The following is a 24,450-nucleotide window of genomic DNA, read 5'->3' as shown; positions in this document are numbered from 1 at the left end:
AAAACTCGCATTATTTTGATTCTGTTGATAAAGTGTTCAAACATTTTCAAGCAGACCTTTTAAGATTAAACTTTTAAATCTCTTTTAGATATAATAAATTTTTTATAATTCCGGCGGCGCCCTAGTGTTCTAGTTATGTATGTACATATGTATATATTCAATAATACTTATGTGCCATTTCTAATGACCATCAAACACATTGTTAACTTACCCCAACACGTCCGTTATCATATTCTCTGCTCGCTTGAATAGTCAATTTCGCTTTGGAATGCATGGCATCTGTTAGGGAATTCCTCTGATGTGAGCCCCCACCGGACGCCGAACTCAACATGGAGCCATTCGCCTTTTGCGTTGATGTTTTGCTGCGAAAGCAGAACTCGATAATGGCCACAAAGACGGCCACTAAGAGGCCACCGATCAATATATAAAATATACCAGCCACATTACTCAACGACAATTCACTGCGTGATGTCTCCTGATTGTCCTTGTTGAGGTTGCATTCCGTTTTGTCATACCACCATTTATTGCGCAATTTTATCAATTCACCATTTTCTTTCAGCGACAGCACAGCCAAATTAATCGGATCTCTGTGCGATTGGATATTAGACCAAAAACTAAATCGAATAAATTGATATCAAATACGAATGCGAATACAAAAATAGTTTCATCGAAAGTTTGAGTTGAATGATTGCATAGTTGTTTTTGTTGTTGGTTTGGTAGGTGGTTGTTGGCGAGGTTAGTCGGTCGGTTGGTTTCGACAAAGTTTGAATGAGGTTAGTGGGTTCAAAGTAATTGGTTGGTTGGTCATTTGGTTTTATTTATTTTTTCCAATTTTTGTTTTTGTTTGTGTGGCATTTTTCAATGTTTAGCAGTTATGATGATGATGAAGTTTTTCCACACACACACACACGCACGCACATAGACATTTCGGTTTCAAGCAGTGATGAATGTACCACGATGAGATGAGTTGAGTTGTTGGTGGCATTGATGTTGTTGTCCAAAATTGTATGTCCATATTATTCCGAGTGGCAGCAGTGGATGAGAAAAGAGAAAACAAAGAAGAGAATACAGCATAATGAATAACCAGAATAACCAAGCAGACAAGGTTTAATTGTGTCGAAAACAAGCAAGAGCAGCAAGAGCTGCAGCAACAACAAACAGAAAAACCAGAATTTGCTGCATGAACTGATGAGCAGTTTCCTAGAAAGTTTGGTAGTCTATGGTGCCATGTGGAAGGCGTCCATTTCCCAGTATGTATATATATTGCTACACGCACTACACAGCCAAGCATTCATTACATATCACATAGCGCATATCTATGTATGTATGTATACATACTTACAAGCGAAAATTTTAATAAAGAAATTCCTATGGCGTACATTGTATACCGTTATGCTTGTTGCCTTAATTGCAGACTGACGTGGTTCCTGTTGCTATTGGCAGCCAGTCAACAGTCAGGCTTTGATGTTTGTCGGTAGCCATGCGTGCGGTTGCGGCAAAAGACGCGTTCGCTGTTTATATAAATGTACGAGCGAACATTTACTATATGTATATGTATTCGAATGTAAGTATTACGCACTGTGATAAAAGCAGAAATATGCCTGATTGTAAGCGATTTAACGAAAAGGTGCAGAACTTGCCGAGCCGTTCTTTTGGGAACAGATGTACAAACATGTACAGCATTTTTTGGAATTTTTACATTTCTATCGGTAAGTGAGTATTTAAAAATTTTAAATTTCATCTTGCAAACTTTATAGGAGTATCTCCAGATTTCCCTAGAGAAAAGTATCTCAATATTATTTACCTGAAAAATAAATTGACATAAGGCAAAAGTTTCCCTTACCCTATGAATACCTTTATACTTCATACACACATACATGCGCAGCCTTTTTTCTTTCAACCAACAATATGTCGTCGCCTCAGAAAACGGATGACGAATGTGCAAAATCACGATTTTGGGATTTTGATGCAGATTTACTAAGTTGGACATGCTCTTTCGATTTCTGCAATCCATTTTTTTATATCTCCATTAGTTTTTGAGATATTTCGTGCGCATTTTGTCGTATGTTACATAATATTAATGATTGGGTATGCCTTTTGTTGTATGTGCTGAAAATGCGTCACATACGACAAATTCGCATACAAACGTACCTTTTTTTTAATCATAAAACGTTTGTCGTATGTGGCACATACGACAAATTCCCATACAAATGTAATCCTTTTTTAATCATAAAACATTTTTCGTATGTATCGCAAAACTTTGAACTTACGACAATTGGATGGTCCTCTACTATAACGATACAATTAAAATTGAAAATTAAACTAAGTAACTAATTTTAAAATTTTAAATTTTTAAATTTTAGCTTGCACTGAGTCTCCAATGAAATGAAAGAGATAAAAATGTACAAAAGACTGAATTTAAGTATTGTTTTTTGTTTTTATATAAAGAAAACGTATGTTCGTAACATATTTACAGCATAAGAGATGTACAGATTTTTTTTATTAAATACATGATTATGTTTTTGTTATGTTTTTTCTAATAAGCAATCATTATTTAATAAATATGTCTGTTTTTTTCATCAAATTATACCATCGTCGTTGAAATAGATACTTTACTATTGTCGTATGTTCTGTGGACAAAACAAACTTGTGAGTAAACGCTACTTACGACAAATGTATACGGAATGAAAAGTAAATTTTCTCATTAACGTTAAGAGATATTAAATGTAAAAATATGGGAAATCAAAACTAATAACACCAACTACGTCTCCTTCAAAAGTTACAAAAATCTACCGTACAGTTTCGGACTAATTCGACCTTAAACTTCAAAGTCAATTTTCTCAAAACCGTGTTTTGTAACATTCGACATCCGTTTTCTGAGACGACGATGTACCTCTAGTCAGGATTACTTGCTGCTCTTTGCTTATTTTCACCGACACCTCTTCACCCTTTTTACCACATAATTTGACAGTATTCAATACAACTATGCGCGCCTATACACTCACCTCAATGGTGATCCGATTGGCGTTGCGATGCCAAATCCTTTCGTATCCAGATTACGGCCGACTTTCATCGTATCGCATGGTTCCCTGGCATTTACGTATTCATTCTTTGGTGATTCCATCAATAGCGCATACTTGCCTTTTGACGTACGCACCCGACGTATGCCTTCATCGTAAGTGCTCACAAAGACATGCTTGCGCGAATTCATGTACTCCCACATTTTATTATGTAAGCCGATTTGGGATCTCTGCGGAAAAAATGAAAGTGAAAAAGAAAAAATAAAATAAAATAAAATTGAAATAGATTAACATGCATAACAAATTTATATACATACATACATATGTACATACACACGTGTTGATTCATTATAAATACATTATGTGTACAAAAATTCATATGTAATACTCGTTGCAAATATGTAGATCCTTTTAAACATTTATGTACATTAGGGTGACACACCAAAAAAAAAAAAATTGCGGTTTTTAAACTGGAATTATAAAACCTATTATATTTTAGGACTTCCGCTAAAATATTTCGGAAAAATATTAAGATTCGCATTTAGGCCGATTAAAAAATACCTCAAAAAATCTGTTTATTTTGATACCGTTGTCAAAATTTTTTAAATATTGGTATGTAGCCTAAACTGTTCATCTGAGGTGATTTTCTGGAAAAAATGCTTAAAATTAATTTTATTTTTAAAACACTCGATATTTGGAGACATATTCAAATCGGTCCAGCAATATTTCCCTAAAATTTCAGTTTTTTTTTTTTGTATGGAGAGTGATGTACCCTAAAGCACATCTACCGATATGAACCTATACATGTACACATACATATATACAAATAAAAATAGGCATGCATAAAACGCCATTACGGCCGTACCCAAGCACCCTGAAATGGTACTTTACCATGGATGTGTGCATTAACTCAAAAACATATTTATGTATGTACATATGCATGTGTGTAGGCCTACATAGTACGGCATATGCCTACTTTAACATACGGAAGTCGGAAAGAATGGCTACTGAAAATTGCTTTTGTGATGCCGCGTAGCTTTTGCCAAAAAGAACTGTTGGGGCGAAGAATTTGTAAAAGGATCTTAAAAGTGTTCGGTTGGCCAAAGCGGGGGTGTCTTGTGTGGCAGAACGGAAATATTTGGAAAAATTCGTAGAATTTTAATAAAATGCGCAATTTTTGTATGCGGATGCTGATAATTTTCTTATTTTTTTTTTTGCTGATACCTTTGTGTGGGCACTCCATGCGTGGATGGCGTCGAAAATTCAATTAAATTAATAAATTTTCCTGCATGATGAAATATGTGAGATGCTTGCAAATACATAGTTCGCTCCAACAGAAAGTGCTCGAAGGAAGTACCCGTAGCTCAAATTGAGTATGGAATATTTTGTACAAATAGAGAAGATTGTCGAAAGTTCTGTTTATTGCTAGAACGTGTGCAAGGATTTATTGAGCTTTTGTTCGAAACTATTTTCAATTACGAGTTTTAGTTGCTACTTGATATTCAACTACATTATTAAACGGCACGCTGTTGACTTTCAACTATAAAATGGTATTTTAATTAGCTGTGAAATTTAGTTAATGAGTTTAGTTATACTCCAACGCAGGTAGTGTAAGAAATTTGTGTGGAAAACTGGGTGCCTAATACTGAAGCAGTGGGTGTATGGTCTCTTTGGCTGATATAATTTGACCAAACCACTTAAGCAGATGGCCTCTAAGTCTGCAGAACCCTTATATGATAATCTCTCTCTGATAATCCTTAATGTATCTTTAGAGAGACTAATTAATTTAAAGCCCATATCTTTTTAGATTTTACCAACCTAGTATGCGTTTCGTTTACCAACGTCTTTTGGTACTTTTGTCACATTCGAATCATCGTTTTTGGAACCGCGGCAAGAAATGGCTTAGCTTTGTGGGAGTGGAGGCCGCAGCCTTCCGGTCTAAGCTGTCGTCTATGATCTGGTGCTCAACGTGGCTGAATGTCACTGTATTCAAGGGCATTAAGCATCTCAATGAAATCCGGGATTATACCTAATTTAACCTCAAGGGACAAGAGAGCCTTAAGTGTTGCCTAACTGTCGCTAAGAATTAAGATCAGCTAAAGGTGTAGACCTTCGCTTGAAAAATTTCCCATAGGCAAACATGGTTTCATTACGAGGCAGCCTTTGGATGTACCAATGACTTCTATGGTTTTAAAGACGTCTGTGCAAAACAGCAGAATGCTTAATGCATCAATTCGATTCTTCGGCTCAAGTAGGGAGAGGGGGGAACAACTTTCTAATCTTACAAAAATTATTTTCTAATAAATCAACGACACATGCTTAAGGGACTACGATTTGAGGGTTAGCACCTGAAGTGTTCAGATCTTTAATTTGGAAAGACCCTCTGCTTGGCTGGCTGATGCCTTCGCGAAGACAAAGTTTACATCCGCGGCTTCCAAAAAATGTTCGGGACCAAACAAGGGAATGAAAGCAAAGAACCTTGCGATGTACAATTCTGCTGTCACAAGAACCGAGGAGCTTATTTTAGGTTCTAAGACATTTCGCCGCCAAGAAATGGCATTCGCCCTAGTGCATGAGCCTCTCCGCATAACACGCATCAAGGCGAGGTTTTTGGAGTGCGCTTACGATTGCTGCGCCCATTACGATATCAAAATCGTGGAAGGCGATTAAAATGACAGGGTGGGAAAGGAAGGGATTTTTGGTGCCACCGTTAAAAAATTTAGCCTCCATGACGAACAAACCGTTTCTAAACGGCTTCGCCAGGGCTTTTAACGAGGTGTTTTGCAGCAAATTATTTAGAAGAATATGATCGGATTAATGCATGCTTGCAACTGGAATTTAAATGTGCTCTGGCCAATCCACAAGGAAGGAGGCCATACCATATGCGTCAATAAGCGATTGTTCTTCTGTGGAACATCGCTGGCAAATCTGTATAAAAGGTACGGTGTGAAAGGCTAAAACCCACCGTAAATAAACAGATTGAACTTTCTTGGTATGTCTTTAGACCTGGTAAATCTATCATTCACCATATTCTTGGAGGTGATCCGTGCGAGGGCGTTTGTCGAGTTTAAAGGCAGTTTCTATATTTCCGCGAAACTAATACGGCTGTATGAAGGTGCTTTAAGCAAAACAATCAGCTGCGTCAGAGTTCGGAAAGACCTATCTGAGTCTGTTCTGCTTTTTCACAGATTGGTATGAGCGAGTGGGCCTGGAGCGAAAGGAGACAACATGCTTCGTTTATTTGAGTACCAGCATTAATACTGATAACATTTCGTGGTCCGAAGACTACTAAGCATCGACCTTGAAACAATTGCTACTGTGGAGTCACTCATTGCGCTCTGCAGAAGTAGAGATCACATAGAATGTAGTAGCCTTTCGAGTGTTCGAGAAAAAGGTTTGCACGTTGGTGACAGCGAATACAGCAGACTAAGGAGCGTATGAGCTTTACAAGTACATACACATAGTTCAGCGAATTAAAATAAATTTCGTACAAATGGACACAAAAGCTCCAGGTCTGCAAGCATTCGACGCGGACCAAGTTGCTGGCTGCAGTTGCGATTTGCTTGGCATTTCCAGTTGGCGTCTTTTGCTTCAGAAGCGGAATAACTGGCGTGTTTTATTGAACTCGCCTAAAAATTGCTTAGATGCTGGCAGCGCCAAACAATAAGAAGAATCTGTTTGGGAGAATTACAAATCCCTAATTGTTCTGCCATGCAGTTTTCTTAGTAGAATGAAAGGTATATAAATAAATTTTAATTTAGACCGAGCTTACGGGTAATTCTATCTCTTTCGCAGTTACTTTGCATATTCAACAGACTTTGAAATATTAAACTAGCTAATATTAAACTAGAGTTTGCAAATTTTTCACAAAATTTAAATACATACGTACATACATACATAACAATAAATTCAAATGTAAGTATGTAAATCCCACGCAAGCTTTGTAGTAGACTGCTTTACGACAAGACCGCGCTATGAATGATGGCTCTCAAAAGTATGCCACAAAAAAAATCATTGACGTTTGAGTGGCATGCACTGCAATTATTTCTGACAGTCCACAGCTGGAGCTGCAACCAATTGCAGCACATAAATGAACATAGTGGATAATAACCAAAAAATCCACGGACACAGTATCTACATGTGTATGAATAACAACATATGAATGGGGGCCGCTAACCAATAAAACTTGATTTTGGTGCTGACATTTGAGAGATGAAAAGTAAGTTGAAAAAGTGGTACGTTTCATACATGCGAAAGTGTGTAGTGGCAATTTCCCCTTATCCGGTCCAATCGGCTCGCAAACTTCCGATTTGAAAAGGCATATACTAATTTGACTAGAGTTTGATATTGCAAGTTCAGCTGAGTACAAGTGATGCTCACAATAAATGTTAGATATCAGATACTATGGAAGCATATACATACATATATATGTGCCTTCTGCAGCGAATTTGTATTTGAATGTAATTTAGAGCTTCCTTCGATTTTTGGGTGAATTACTGCAACAAAAAAGTCTCCCTTGGCAAGCTAAAATTCGAAATGAAGCGAAGAGTTTTCATTCATAATATTTCAGGGTAGTACAATGGATGATAAGAATGGTTCTCCAACTTGATTTTGCATAGAGAAAGTGCATGCTAGATTTTAAGTGGATGTTCACAGCTAGAGAATCCCTTTTTGCTGCAGTGTTTTTGCCATATTCTGATTTCTATAAGACCACTCGCATCCACTATGTTTGCTTACTTGAATACCCAATGCACAACATCATTTGCTCATCCTCAGTTTTCAACACTGCCACAACATCGTTTTTATTTATGTGTATCTCCTGGCGAGCATACGCCACACAGATGTGCCACATCAGTTGCCTATTTACTACTCCCACCCACCAAGATTCAGCTCAAATGCTGCTGTCTGCTGCAACTTGTCTGGTACGTTGTCATTTGTGCTGACAACCAGGCTCAGTTCACTTTCATCAAATTTTATATTTCATATTTTTTTCGTACTGGTATTGATTTCAGGCAATTACACGACATGACAGCGTAAATCAATCAAAGAAAAATTTTATTACTGCAACTTTCAGAATCAGAAACAGAATCAGAATCGTCAGGACTAAAGTGCTTCGAAGACTTGGAAAGTCGAAACTTATTTTATTTTTTAAAATTTTTTTTTTTTTGGTATTCTTGATTGTAGCAAAATTCTCTTTGCAAAAAGATGCTTCCATACTCAGCAACATGTGTGTGTGTGTGCACATCAGCGCAAGCTTAAATTCAAAGAAAAAATTCAACTCGTCGTAGTTGATGTGTGTGTGTGTGTGTGGAAGTCACATCACAAATTAATCAAATGTGTCGGAATATCAAAAGTCAGCAGCATACATCGATAAAATTAAATTTAACAAGCAGCTGCAGTACGTATGAGCGTATGTATGCAATATGTGTGTGTATTAAGGCGCATCACTTTCCATACAAAAAAAAAAAAAAAATGGGACTGCTTTTTCGTTGGAATTATAAAACTTATAAAATTTTAAGTTTTTCGCCAAAATATTTATTTGAGCGGACCTGCTTTGAAAGTACCTCCAAAAAATTTCATTATTTTTTTACGTTGATACAATTTTCAAACATTTTTATGCACATCTTTTAAGCTTAAACTCTTCTACTGTGTGAGGTTTTTTTTGGAAAATTTGATTTTATTTATAAGAAATTAAATTTTTGTAGTTTTTTTTTAAACCGGTTTAGCTCACGTAAATCTTAATACTTCTACGAATTATTTAGGTGGAAGTCTTTAAAAATTATATATATTATAATTTCGGTGAAAAAATTGCGACTTTTTTAGTGAGGCATCCTAATGTTCATATGTATGCAAATGCTAGCGCATGCATCAAAGCTTGATTTAATACCCTGCAAAAAGCGGGACTAATCCGGGATGACTCCGGGAGCAATCGCAAAGGAGCATGCGACTAATACCACTTTTGATCTCTTTATATGGAATGAACTGATCGCTTTTGTTCGGGCATGTCCTATGAAGAGACTAATTGTTCACATTTATACCCGAAAGGGTATAAAAAGCGACTAGTCACTTTTAAAAAATAAAAATAAAAATTTTCGCCAGCTGAGATTCGAACCGGGGTGCTCAGTTTTATTAGGCGAATACTCTCTCTGTGTGCCAACGCCGCACATGAAATTTCATTGACTAAGAGCGTACATATCATTAAATCGTTAATAGTACCCGTTAGAGATATGTTGGGGACTAATTGATCTCCAATTATACCCACAAGGGATGAGTCGAGACTAATTGACCTCCATTAGTACCCGTATGAGACTAGGTGGGACTAATTAATGCCCAATTGTACCCGATTGAGAGTAATCTCGGAATACTCTCTTTAGAGATTAGTCGCACAATTTTTTGCAGGGTACTTAAAAAACACGTACGCTTACGTGGCACAGGTTGAGAAATCATCATTCAAACATCCGAACACTCAAACACACACACACACTCTTACAGCTGATACAGAAACTTTTGAAAAGCAAAAACTAACTTGAATATTCAGCAAATTAAATGAAGTGAAAAGTTACTTGAATTTTCATTGGCATCAACGAGCAGCCAATTAATGAAACTTCTGAGATATTTATTTTATTTTTTTTTAACGCATGCACACTCACACTCGAAGCAAACATGTAGTACTTGTAAAAAGGTCTGTTAACGTTTAATGCACGGAATCGACAATGCTTGATTTAATTGGCACCACTTTTGTAATAATAATTCGTTTATTTTACCTTTTAAAGTGAACATTTTTTTCGACTTACATAAATTTATAAATGTAAAAGTGTGTCGAGTACTCAGTATAAGGATACAACAGCAATCACTAGGCGCAATGAGAGCAATTCAGTAGTTTTAAACTAAATAAATATTTTTATTTTTTGCTTATTTAGCTATATTAGATCAATGCATTTTTGACTAATTGGAATACTTGCCACGAAGATTTAATATTTTACTCTTGTATTTTTTATATTTCCAGTAAACAATTTACTACTCTCTTGTAAGTATATACAGATTTAATAATTTTTTTAATATTCAACAATTTTAATTGAGCTCGAGGCCGTTTTTTAATGAAAACTTATTGTGGAAAATCAACAATAATTTGAAAAAGTGGTAGAAGTGATAGCTATTTCGGAAATCACCACATTTCCTCATCAGACTTCTTTCATTATAATAAATAGTTTTTTTAATAGTTAATTTTTTCTTTTTTATTTTAAATTTTATATTTATTTAATCACTTTAAATTTTGGATTTTTTTCTTTCTATATTTTTTCTTTTCTGCTTTTTTTTAACTTTAATTTTATAACTTGCTACACTTTTTTTATTCTCTTTTTAACCGACTTCAAAGAAAGGAGAAGGTTATCAATTCGTCGGAACTAATTGGTTTTAAAAAAAAATTTGTATGTGAAAAATTTTTCAAGAAAAAAAGTTTAAAATATGTACATTTTTTTATTGAGAAGTTTGATGTGTGTATGTGTAATTTTTTTTCAAATTTTTTCCTCGCCCCATTCTCGAGATATTTGGAAAACTATTAAACCGATTTGTTTTTGTTTTTATGCTGTAAAGTTTTTAAAAATGTATTAATCTAGCTCAAATTTCATATTTGTTTATTATTTCTCTTTATCCATCAACCCCCAAAAATTGGAAACAAATGAAACACATGAAGTGTGAACGCCGTCTATTTGGATGTGGAACGCCCCATATACATATATATGTATATTTTTTTTTTACATGGCTGTTATTTTTGGACCACGCCAACCGATTTCGATAATTATTTTCCTATCGGAAAGGTTTTGCCTCAAGGGCGGTCCCGTACTAATTTCGCTTAGATACGACCATATGGTCATGAAGAAATTAACGGTACTATGTTTTTTGCTTAAAAATTACTCGTTTGAATTTACTTTTAATTACTAGACTGTATTATTTTAAAGAGAAAAATAAATTTTTTTCTATTTTTAGAATTTGTTGTTTTAAAAAGAAACATATTTCTTTTATTATCATTTAATTATTAGAAACTTATCTTATAAAATTCTTTTTTTTTTAATTTTAAATTTTTATTGGTTTGAAAATAAAAACATATATCTTTTAATTTCACTTAATTTTTAGAATATTCATTGCTAAAAGTCATAGGCCTGTAGTTATAGTCAAAATAAGTCAACTTTAAAGTTATAAACAACTTTTTGACATAACTTGCAATGGGGCATCTGAAGGCATACTTTGGCATTAAAGATGGCATATTGCAGTTTACGGCGATGCCTTTTTGTTAAATTTGACTTTGAAAATACGCCGTAAAAAAGATGTCAGCCAAGAAATTTCCCACAAGAGCCGCCGCGGCGCATTCTTGAAATTTTAATAAGAAATTCTACATCCTAATCTCATCGTACCCCTGCGGAAGAGAGGGTTGTCTGTTAAGAGCCACGCAGAAGCGACACGTAAGACGAAGAGTTCCAAGTTGCTAAAGCAGTGCAATACGAGAAATCCCAGATACCCTATCAATGGCCAAAGCTGCGTGATGCCGAGAGAAGAGGAATGAATAGGAGGTCGGGAAATTTCAGTCCTGGTGAGCCCACCATCACTTACCGTGAGTAAGATCTTGGAAAAGATCCTAGACTAGACTTTTGGGAGTACGAAAAGAAGCTGTCTCCATGTCCAAACGTCTGAGTAGAGTGGCTTTGAGCACAATTTTGAGCTCTGCTCACTCACTCACTGTCGTGTGACTTCTTCAATCTGGTCGCATAAAGCGTTAGACCAGCTGAAATCCATCACTGTCCATTTTTTCGTGAAATCTACGAAAATGCTATTACTGTATTCGAATAGCTACAAACGTAGAGTATACGTCGAAAAATCAGACTACGATGGATTCTGTGATAGCCAGCACTATTTATATCATTGAGGTCTAGACGAGGACCACCATTGCATAATTTTTCAACTTAGAGAAGCTGGTAAAAGAGTGTTATGTCCAGAGGTGGATGAGGACAAGGCAAAGTAAGTATTTCGTTGAAAAGATTTTTCGACTTGGAACTCAAAGATGGACACCAAAAGCAAGGGCGCCCACAAATGCGCTGGAAGGACCTGTCGGTACTTGAAATGAACCACTTTGCAAATGAAAGAGCCCAATAGTGAAGGTCTTTTTTTGTTTCGGACCAAGCTAAGTCCAATATGTATAGCCGGATAAATGTTTTACAGCAATGCGTATATACACACATAAATTATACGCTCGCATAACGCATGCTCCCAATTGCGCACTGAGTCAAATATTTACTTCCGCTACATCTTCAAACACATCCTCATAGCTATACCTTCACATATATGTATGTATATGCACGATTTAGTGCAAAATCTATGCGCTCAATTGTATGTATGTATGTAAATACTTACCCGGAAGAAATCCCACGTAGAGCCATGCAACAGCGTACCATACTGCACTTCCGTTTGCATAGCTAAGTCTTCGGGTGAATTGATTGGTGTCACCATTCGTTCAACTGTGAGAAATGCTGCCAAATTGGCTGTGTACGATGAAATTAGAATGAGCGTGAAAAACCACCAAGCGGCGCCAACTTTGCGACCGGAGATGGAACGCGGTGATATGTCGCAGCCCTGTTGCATGAAGGCGGCCAAGGCAAACCAAAATGAATTCAAAATGCTAAACTCGTTGACCGCTGCGGTGGCGGATGTGCCGAGGCCAACACTTCCGGGCACACCAACAGCACCTACCACACCGCCAATATTGGCCGGACTGGCAGTAGCGCTGGTCGCACCGGTCATTCGACCGGGCACAGGTACACCGCCAATGATGCCAGGCGGCTGTTGATTGGCCATTTGTTCGTGATGTGCATGCGAATCTGCAGGAAAAGAGAAAAGAGGATTACATATCGTACATATATATATATATATATAGTAAGATAAGTAAGATGTGGGTAAGCAATAATAATGGGGGGGAAACGATAAAGTTCAGCATTCATAGATTAAACACGAATAGGCATACAAATATATGTGGTTGCGTATGCGTGTTGACTTGTTTACTCTGTATAGTTTATTTGTGTATTGGTGGCATTAACAGCAAATTGTTGGCATTTATATGCAGCTCAAAAGCAGCAGCCGTTTATTACCGGCGCTTGTGTGCGTACTTATGTGTGTATGTACGCGTGCCTGTTGGGCATTGTGTCTGCTTCATTGGTTATGGCGCTAACGAAAAGGTTGTCTGTCACTTCTTAAATTGGGCGCCTATGAATACCGCATATCGCACGCTGAGCGCGGCACAAAGTCAGGGCCTGCATGCCACATAGGCACATGCCAAATTCTTTAGCATGCTATGTGCTCTAGTACGTGCGCTGTATGCCATATGTGGCAAGGCATTTGCGGCATCTCGCATTCAACTTTTGCCGTTACTACTATTTTTGGAAGAATTTTCGCCATTTACTTTTTTCATACCATCATTCTTTCATAGCTGTTATTCCTTATTTTTTAGTTGCTTTTGGCAATTTTTTCTACATTTTTGCCCTTTTGCGCTGCTTCCGAATTCCTTTTTAGTATTTAACTATGAGTTGAACACGCATACGGATTACAAGTTATAACCTGGCAGGAAAATGTATGTAAAGTAAAATATAATAAAATTTTTTATTCAGAAGATTCGCGCCAAGCTCGTTTCGATTTTTCTAGATTAAGTAAGGCTGGTTTAGGTGACCGTCCCCAGTTGAATATATATTTGGACCATTTGTGATACCATATGATTTTGAACGACAACCACTACTCAATCGATGAAAATCTGCATGCCAATCGCGAGACCACTTGGTCCTGGGTTAGTTGTAAACTGCAAAAATACTGAAATCTTAAGTTCCCTAAAGCTGTACAGAATACAGTGTCGAAGTGGTTCCATCACATCATCCTCCAGCTAACTGAAGTAATATGGTTTATATGCGATTTTTAGTCTCAAATAAGAAGCTACTTTAAACGAAGAACCTTCAAACTGCACACGTTCTAGATTTTTCCCAGCCTTCAAGGATCTAATTTAAGTCCCACTTCCCCAAAAGTGAACCCCAGGTCGTAAATGGCGCTCAAATATACTTCTTTCCCAGTGATATCGTTTCAAGGTTATCCTTTCTCGCCAAATCGTCAGCCATGCAGGTTTTTGCGACACAACTGAGAGAGAAGTGAAACACTTCCTGCGATATTATTAGCGCACCCTTAGTTTTGAGCTCCTTCCTTATTGGCGTTACACTCTTGAATAATGTGTCTAGTGCTACTTTAATTCCAACATATGTGCCTGGGAAACGTCTGGAAGCCAAAAAATTATAGTGAAACAGAGTTCTAGAATGTCCCTAACAACCGGTTCACGAATATTCGACGAAGAGAGCTGCAGCTTTTAATAACTCATTGCCAACCCATTTTTGTCCGAAATGACAACAAAATTTGAAATACGCTACTAATACTAAAGACGACCGAATTCTATGTATTTGATTAGCGTATCTTAAGCAAATGCCAGTGGATTGAGTCCCATAAAGAATAATAGGCTTCACTAAGGTTTCATAGAGCTAAGTTATTACTTTAGGTGAGATACCTTATCTCTTACCTACATCTTTTCTTCTGAAACATAAAGCAACTGATGACTTCCTATTTTATTTTTCAATGTAAGGTTTTCACCACAGCTTCTTTTATAGGACAAGGACTAAGCACTTCATCCTCTGAGAAAACGGCAAGCGAATAAAAATCACAAGTACTTGCTTGAGAGTAAAACCAGTTCCGTATGCTGATCAATAAGTCTCTCTAGCGTCTTCAGCAGAAATAAAGATACACTAATTGGCTTCAAGTCCTTAGGTAAAAACTAGATCTCTTTCTGGCCTTCGCAATAAAAAAAGCGAGCGAAGACCCTCCATGCACGATTGCAAGCCGACCACAAACACCACAGCTCTAGATATATTTGACGGACTTAAACAATGCAGTGAAAAAGGAGGAGGATATTGTTTCTATACAGTCATGCAATAAACAAACTCTGGGCTCCATAGTGTACACAGAGACTTTAAAAGGCATTCACTCAGACCTGCAATCAACTTCTTGAGCTCTCGCCTTGTGAATGCCTTATGTGGAGCCAAGCTTCATATGCAGCACTCGAAGGGCTACCTAGCTGAGCATACTAAATAAGTACCTATACAGCTAGTGAATTAAGTATTACATTTCCCATCAAATCTACACAGCAAAGCTTCTCTTGTTTCGGTTTTAGTCTGACAAAAATAGAACAGCGATGGTTTTAAGCACATATCGTGATGCTTCAAGAATGCGCAAAAAAGTGAAGCAGAATCCAAAAAAGAGGTTTGCTTGCTGTTTAGAAAGAAAGAGGTCCAGTTGTAACTTGCGGGGTGTGTTGAGTGGTAAGAAAATTATTCAAGCAAAGATTCCGACACAATTGTACCGTTGTTGCCTTTGCTGAAGACATACTACCACAAAATAAAGAGTTACATCAGAAAGGGTTTGTGAAAGTGATTATATGTAGTTTGGAGCTTTTAAACGATATGGAGACAAATCGGTGGAAAAAGCTTCTCTTTTCATTCGGGAGAGGATATAATATTCTTATCCTAGGTAAATGTAATAATTAATATCCATAGCATTTAGAAGAGATAATAGTTAGAGCGGCTGGTTATTGATAGCATGCACTTAATATCAAGATGCCCACTTTGAAAACCATTCACTGAAACTGAAAGCTCTATACTTTTGATAATAACAACTCGAATACCGTAAACGAAAGAATCAGCTATTTAGTTTTGATGTCAATGGTAACACAAGTAGATTTCGTCTCATAATTAAAGCCAAGCATAATTTTACCCTATGAAACCGAAAAACTTTTATATTAAACAAAGGATGCGTTGGAGCTTTGCGTTGGCATTAACGATTATGACATTTATAATACTCGCTTACCGAAAATAAAAATTCTATTTGAGGCAAAGATCCAGCAGTATCCCCTTCGAAACCGAACTAGAAGCTGCAGCCTTAACTGCCTACCATTCGATTTTCCTGCAGACTGCAAAAGTAAACTTGTATGTATGTCGTGATTGTTTTTCTTGTACATATGTATTCGACGTCCGGCCGGTTCAAAGCACCATCATCCCACTAAGGGCCGAACTACATAAATGTAGTAAGTGAGGATGATGAAATTTCGTTAGCAGCACGAAAAATTTTGTTGGCCATTTTTGGTTACAGACATGCATGCACATATGTAAATACATATATGTATATGAAAGCATATACTACATATGTATGTGTTTTGGCGCCTTCATGTGTATATATATGTAGATAGGAGAAAGCTTTTAGAAATTAAATTAAGGCACAGCCTTCATCTGATAGATGTTCTGCTGCTGCTGCTGTTGGTGCGAAGCAACAACATCAACAACGTGGAAATATTTCAGTAAGTCAGACAACTCGTTGGCATTTGCATGACTAAATACATACATACATATGTACATACATATAGCAAACTATATAGTAATAGTGCTTGTACCCACACTAACACATACATACATATGTGCATATGTACATCTGCCTGTAATGCTAGGTTTTCCATGACTCCTGGACTGCTTGTCCGCCCTGCTTGTCCGCCCTGCTTGCCTGCATCCTATGTCACTATAATTTGTGACTTTGATGTGTAGCCAGATTAGAACGAGTGAATTAAATGAACGCATCCTAATTGAAAGGATTTGTGATTTGTGGCCAGGATTGCTGCTAAATTGCCAATCGAATTGTCCGTCGCACATATGCACATACACACATACGTACGTACGTATGTATAGAATTAGCTACGAGCATTTTAAGTGTAGCAGCAAAGGGAGTCTATGAATTCGTTGGAAAGGAAATCGATTGCCGAATAGCAAAAGAGAAGAGACAAAAACAAAAACAAAACGGAAATTTAAATTTTAAGTAAAGTACTAAGCTTGGTAAATATACAAAGTGAAAGTTTATTGAGTTGTAATTATTTAAAATTGAAGAACTCAGCTCTATGCGATTTTAATTAGCAAACACGAATTTTGAAATATGTAAGTTGACGGAATTAATGTAGTTAAAAAAAAAATTAAAACTGTTAAACCTGAATTGAAAATTTTATTTTTGTTTCATTTCACTTGATTGATGAGAGTTGAAGATACAAGAGTAGAAACAGAATGCAAATAGAGATTAAATTTGTGCGATTTTGAAGCTTCCATATTCGCGTTCGTAAGACAGTTTCTCCCAGGATGATAGTTAACGAAATTTAAAAAAAAAATCAAGAATGATTCACAAAACAGAGTAAATTAAAACAAAAAAAGAAAAATAAAATTAATAAACTTTTTAATATACCAAGTTCTTGTAAAAGTACTAAAAAGGAGAAATTAATTTTTCCTAGTCTCATAAAATTTGTTTCGATAAATTTTGATTTTAAGATTTTAGCAAAAGTCATTATCTATTAAAAAAGTTTGAGATTAATAAACCTAGGATCGTGTAATTTTGCAAAAGATATTAAAATGATTCAACGATATTCTGATATAAAAAAAAAAAAGTTTCAAATGTTAAGCTCTCACCCCTAGGGTTTTTCTGAATGGAAAAAATATACCCATATTTGTTTGTGTTTAGATATGTACATAGTATTTCAAAGCCCATGAAGTTTTTCATGTATCTACTGTTCTAAGGGGACACTTTTTTGTAGAAATGGTATAAAATTCTTGGATGTTTTCGGTCGGAAAACTCGGTTTCTTTTCAGGACAATTCCAGTAATAATATACAACTTTTTATTTTACCATTTTTTAATACTAGATAACGATTTTTTATGGGTACCCCCATTTTATTTTTTGAGGATTTGGGGGGGGGGGGGATATAAAAAATAGTTTTTACCCATATAAAATATACGGAAAACTTTGAGCGCTTTGAGCGGCCTATTTGAGCAGCAATTAATTTCAATTCAAAGAAATGCATACAGTGGCGTGTCATTCAGTTTAGGTGCAGCTTAGTGCATATTTTTAGGCGCATTAATAATAAGGCGGATATGAAACATTTAAATACTTCCGGCGTATTCTATGTTCTTTGCTATAATATGTATCTCTTGCAATGATGAGGACAAACAAGAATCCGAAATAATATAAAAGTGGTAAAAAAGGGGGAAGCGATTCTTGCCTTCTTCTGAACAAGATTTTTAAGGCGTTTTTTTTTTGGTTTGTTTGCTTATTCTTTGGCTCCCAATATCCATCAGTCAAGAGAAAGGTGAGGGTCCAAGATTTCTAACTTACGGTACAACTTTGCACTAAGTACTAGCCCTAAATTACGACTGCTTTCACCAGCAATTTAAGCGTTAACCTGCTCCTGTCGTTGCTTACAATGCTGTGATCCTTTGAATACACCACTTTTTTTAGTTTTTGATTTTTTTTTGTGTAAGATGATTTTTAGAATTCAAGTTTTATGCGTTTGGATATGTAATTCAGTTACCTGATAATGAATATTTATAAATATGATAAATATTTTTTATGCAGTTCAACAGTATTTACAAATTAATATACTCTTGCGAACAAAGAAAGTTTTGGTGGTTTATTTATGTTATATATTTTTTTTTTTAAGTCCAGCTCATTCTATTACAAACACTATATAAACCCACATTTTAAACCGTCTACAAAAATTAAAAAAAAAAAAATTCTCGCGAAAATTTAATTTTTTTATTTGAGATTTTTTGCAAAAATTTTAGTTCCATTAAGAGATCACTCACTCCTTATCTTGAGAGTGTAAACATATATTTTTTTTGACTTTCGTGCTGTAGTGTGGAATTATTACTTCGACTGTCTTGCAAGAAGTTAATGCACACCACAAGGATTTCGTCTTTGACGTCATAACTAAAAAAGGAAAGCAATTTTACCGCCATTTTAGCCATCTTGCATCACTTCTTGGGGTTCTCTTCGTGTGTACTATCTGTAGTAAAATATTCAGAAAAGTTGGTGCACATCGGAAAGTGGAGAACCGCGAGTTTTTCCTTTTTGCTGTCTTCAGTTAATTTACTAGAACTTTAGTATATTTGCGAAACACTGAAAGGGTAGTCAGAAATGTCAAGAATACTCCGAAGTCTCTATGCCTCTCAAACATCTTTTCAACGATACCAGAAGTCCTACTACGATTTTCTATGGTTCTCTTGTTTTTTCATAGTAGGGTTGTCATTTTCCTTATTGCACCACGTGGTCCTAGATCTTTTTTTTGTGCTCGAGAGTAGACGTGAATTTGGTACGCTAAAAGCGGCTTGCTTGTCAAGATCTCCATCGCCTACTCAATATATTCAATTAAGTTGAGTCAAGAGACATCATCTTAAAAGCTTTTCAAGATACTTTCGATGAGTTTTATGGAAAAATTATAAGCAGCTGAAGTAATAAAACAGCTTTCTTGCTTTATTTTTTAAATTTTCTTGACTTTCGGCTAACTTATATAAATTTTCAAATAAGATATTGTTGAATTTTTTGTCTCGCTCTAATTACTACACCTAGTATAATTTCACCATGGATGGGTTCAAAGCTTTATTGCTAGAACTGCTGCACATTTGAATGTCATTTAGGGGTTGGGAATAAACTACGCTTGTGTTATTAAAAAGAAAAATATTTATATTAGAAAAGTTTCACTCGTTATTGCTTTCACAAATGCATTTCGCCTCTGAGTAATTTTACCTAAATTACAGCACATTCATAACATTTTGCGAAATTTTTAAACAAAATTATATGAAAACTCAAAAGCGCTGCTCACCAAGAATTCATTTTCCACATTCCACTTGTAATGCGTATGCACATAAATAAGTATAACTACACGTACATACCTATTACTCTTTTTAAGTATGTATGTGCATGCATTTGACAAATCCATTTTGACGTACAAGAAGCATTCCTGTAACACTTACCTGTCTGATATTAAACAATGCGCCATTCGTACGGTGAGAAGCGGGAAACAAAGAATAGAACAATACTAACACCAATGTAACTGAAAATGACGCTCATCTGCCCGCCCCGCAAAGGGGTGTGGTAGAAAGCAGGAAAGTACGACGACGATGATGATGATGACGATGACGATGATGGCACCGGCAACAGCATTCGCATGTAAAGAGAAGAAATTCACTTTAAGTTAGTAACTTCCAATATTTCATGAAAATGAAATTGCAAAAAAAGTTAAAGCTCTTTCACATAGTAAAAATTTGTCGGCTGCATTTCGGAGTATTGCTTCAGCAACTTCAGCTGGCGGTAGACAACGAAAAAAATATATGCAGAAATTGTTTGGTTTGGAAAGGAAGTGAATGTGTTGGAATGTATATAAACCATGGAGCGATATGCGTAATCACAGGTAGATCATTAATCCCAAGCGAAAATTCAAAACACCTTAGCTTCGCTTGATGCCACAAGCCATTACAAGCAACTAATGAAAGAGGCCGCACTGTGTTCTATTTTGTAAAAAAAAGGAGCAAAATCAGATATCGCGAATGAGAAGAGATATTTAAATAAATGTAACAGCATTTTCGAGCTTTTTAGGTGGAAAATTAAGAAAAATAGTCCCTTTGGATAAAAGAATTACTGTGACCTTTAAAATTACCTCCAAATATAGTAGGTTTAATTTTTTTTTATTTTTTGACCTGAAAGCAGTATGGCATGAACTTTTTAAAAGTATAAATACACGTTTTGCCGTTCGTGCGTTAAGGAATTCATTTACAAAATCCAACCCAAAATTTTTCCTTTAAAGGTATAGTAGACCTTCTGAAAGTTTTTATTTTTATTTTTATTTTTATTTTTATTTTTAATTTTTATTTACCTAAAAACAGACTGCAATGAACTTAAAAAAAATCGATCATGGAAATGGAGGCTGTGACGGAAGATCTGCTAAAATAGGTACTAAGAACTTTTAAAAAGTATATTGCATACTAGTTTCTTGTCAAAAAAAAAGAGAAAGAAGTTAAAACCCTCTCTTTTTGAAGTCAGTTTAACAATCAAGGTAATTCTTCCATCCAAGGAGACTATTTTTCCTGAATTATAAATTTAAAAATCTTTAGCTATCCTCGGGTTATTTGATTTTTCCAAAATAGAAAACTGTGCGCCGTAACTAAAAAAAATAAAGAGTCTTAGTTTTTCGTCAAAAGAATTATTAAAGATTTATATACCAATCATCTCTTATCTCAGTATCGGTGTTTTTTGTCAAGTTCGCACTTATATAAAATGTTGAATTTCTAAAAAAAAATATCTTAGTATCTAACCTCAATTAGCTCAAACCATTTGTATCTATTCTTTTGTTTAAATTTCTTTAAGCTTTGCCTTTGTTGCCTTCAACTAATTGTAGCTTAAATTAGAAAGTCACAATTTCTCTTAGTTTAATCTCCTCACCATTCGCATTGCACGCTGGAGAATGGGGCTTAATTTAATTTCCTGTGAGTAACCTAAATTTCTTTTCTTGGACTGATTACCCGCTGCGACTTTCGCTTTCACTTAGCTTGTTAGCTTTGTTGCCATTTGTTTTTTTTTGTTATTATTAAATTGAAACGCTTTTTATTAGCTTCACAACTTTTGGTATTTGCAAAACTTTGAATATTAACAAAAACATGGAGACATGTGTGTGTGTGTGTGTGTGTGTGTGTGTTTGTATGAGCCTGTGCCGCATGTGTACAAATTTGTTTGCTCAAGAGTGTACACATGTTCAGTTGCAAATAGACACACATAATCGAGCATATACCTTTCTATATACATACATATAAAAACGTACATACGTAAGCTGGTTTCTGTCTTGCTTGCACATGGATTTTAATTTCATACAAAATTCTGTATGCACAATAAACATAGGCATGCATGAGTACAAACACATACACACGCGCACATATTAAAGGGGCACGACTTTAAACTTAAAATAATCTACAACCTTCGAGACTTTTTCAACACGTTAACCTCGAAAGCTCCAGAACGGATTTCGACAGGAGCATTCTCCTTAGTACTTTGAATTTTTATAGGGTTTCCAACCAACTAGAAAATTATAAGATACGCACCGCTCGTTGGATTACCAAAAATAAGGTTTCAAATCAAAGGGCTTGGCCTCTAGATATTCAATAATGGGTTTTTTAATTGGGTTGCCACCTGTTTAAAAAAAAAAAAGACCTTCACCATTCGTTTGACTAAAAAATGAGGTACCAAATGAAAATTAACGATCTTCGGAAGTGCAGAAAGTTTTGATGTTTTTTGAGTGGGATAGCTACCTTTTTAAAAATTTCTTTTTTTTAAAAAAGTTCTTTGTCTTTTACAACATAATTTAGCCGACACTGGCAGTAGATAGTTGGAGGGCGGTGCAATGCTTTGAGTGCTGCTTGGAGGTCAGTACAGGTCAGTACTCCTGCATTTCCATGGCCATAAGAATAGCAAATTCATCGGCTTGGAATACCGAGGAATATTTATTGTGTAAAAGTGTCCAACATAAATATGTTTTTTCGTCTTTTCGCAGATGAAATATTTATTTTAGGCAACTTCGTGGAATATATGTGTATATATGTATGCATGTAAAATTTAAATATACTTAAAAAAAATTAAATGTTTCAAAAAGTCTAACCCGCAAATTTTAATATACGCATCACCTTGTATGCGTCTATTCAGTATGTTTACTGGCTGGCATTAATGTGCGTGTAATCTGCTTACATATTTTTTTTTAGCTTTTAATTTTTCCCAGCTTGTCTGACAGGCAAACTTTTCACCTTTAACGAGGTCACAAGTAAACAACGAATACTCCACCAACAAACAAAAGTAAATATTTACCCAGGCAATTATATACATACTGTATATGAGTAATAACAAAAACAACTAATGAATATTTGTAGATATCCGCGCAGAAACTTGGCAACTGCTGCGATTAGCCTCAGAGCGTGTAATCTGTCGTTGCACATTTTTGGGCGTTCAGCCTGTGACCTTTGCTTATACTTTAACATGGACGTGTGTGTGTGTGTGTGTAAGAGCTATATTTAAATCCCAAATGCTGTGCCTGAGTATGTTAAAATGTTGTCATGTAAGCAAATGCATGCATATGTACATATCGAGCCCTAACCGCCAAAATAACGTAAGCGACATTTTTTTCAAAATTTTCTTTTTGATGCAGAAATACATCTAAATGCTCTAGGAATATTTCTGCATCAAAAAGAAAATTTAGAAAAAAATGTCGCTTACGTTATTTTGGCGGTTAGGGCTCGATATGTATATATATATGTATGCTTGGCATGTGGTTTTATTTTTGTGAGCATATGAGTGCTCAGCAGTGTTGGAAATTTGTCAGCTTGTGGCTAGTAATATGGCGCGCTGACTGACAGGTAAGGGGTGTGGATTTAAATTCGGTTGTTTTGATTTGCATATACATACATATGTGTAGTATTTTAGGCTACATATTTTAGACTACATAGGTGTAGTACTACGTTAGGCTGGTGCAAAATATTTTCTTTCAAGCCTTACAAGAACTGAAATATATTAGGAAGCTGCCAGAATTTACGCGAATTTTCCAGAAAGCGTCCCCGTACTCGGTTTTCTGACAAAGTAGGGGAAGATGGGCGAGTATAATCGGTCCTCTCTTTGTCAGAAGTTGCCACAATTAACCCGAAGAAGCTTTGCCTGTGAAATCTGATAAAGTGTCAAACAATCAGCCGTTCAACCGATTTGAAAATTGAATAAGCAAAAACAAAAGTTCATCTGTTTCGTTTTGAAAACGGGGTTTCATAAATGGAGCAGCTATATCAAAATTCCGACAAATGATTTTCGGAATGTGATTCGAACCAGGGCGCTACTGAGTTTTAGTAAACAGTGCCGACCGACCACACGGCTACCTGGGCTCAAAGAGCGTTGAATACACATCCTCCTTGCCCGCGGTTTTGCGTTCTCTATTTTAATTCATATAAGCTTTTATTCAATTTTCATTGGATTTCTATCTGTTGTACGTTCTCTAAATTTTGTTTAGTGTTCTCATCGAAAATGCTCCCAACTCGCTTTACTCTAGGACTTAATTCGGATCAACTGCAGTTAATTCCTGAGATAATTCCGAGCTAAAAAGTTGATCTGGATCAGCGCTGTCGTCTGTCTATGCTTTTACGCCTTTGCGAAAGCATAAAATACTTACATATGTACATATATGTATGTGTATGTACTTCGGCACTTTAAACATTTAAAGTAGTTTAGACATGAGATTTAATTCGCTTGCATGTGGTAGAGTGTTCCAATTTGCACTGCTACGCACACAAATTCATGCAAAAGTAATCAAATTATACTATGTACATATATATGTATATTTTTTTGAAAGTATGCAAAATGTGTTCTCTTACATATTTTGATATATACATACCTACATACATCGATATATTCATATGTACATATTTACTACTGGAGTCTTTCGTAATTCGCTTGCCATCAAGCTAACAATTTCATTT

At 35.7% G+C, this 24,450-nt stretch overlaps 1 protein-coding gene across 1 annotated transcript in view; it reads right to left on the bottom strand.

The window, feature by feature from the left end:
* The window catches only part of LOC118747839 (glutamate receptor 1-like), a gene marked incomplete in the record, with an annotated part of 322,600 nt that overhangs the window by 5,993 nt on the left and 292,157 nt on the right, over positions 1-24,450 (bottom strand). Inside the window, 4 exon segments of the mRNA XM_036482013.1 lie at positions 212-587; positions 3,006-3,250; positions 12,426-12,706; positions 19,257-19,270. Of these exon segments, the coding sequence (XP_036337906.1) occupies positions 212-587; positions 3,006-3,250; positions 12,426-12,706; positions 19,257-19,270 (916 nt within the window).

This window comes from Rhagoletis pomonella, unplaced genomic scaffold (assembly GCF_013731165.1).
Source record: "Rhagoletis pomonella isolate Grant_MI unplaced genomic scaffold, Rhpom_1.0 Rhpom_scaffold_00012, whole genome shotgun sequence".
NCBI lineage: Eukaryota > Metazoa > Arthropoda > Insecta > Diptera > Tephritidae > Rhagoletis > Rhagoletis pomonella.
Note: the sequence above shows the minus strand (reverse complement) of the source record. Positions and strands in the feature narration are given on the sequence as shown.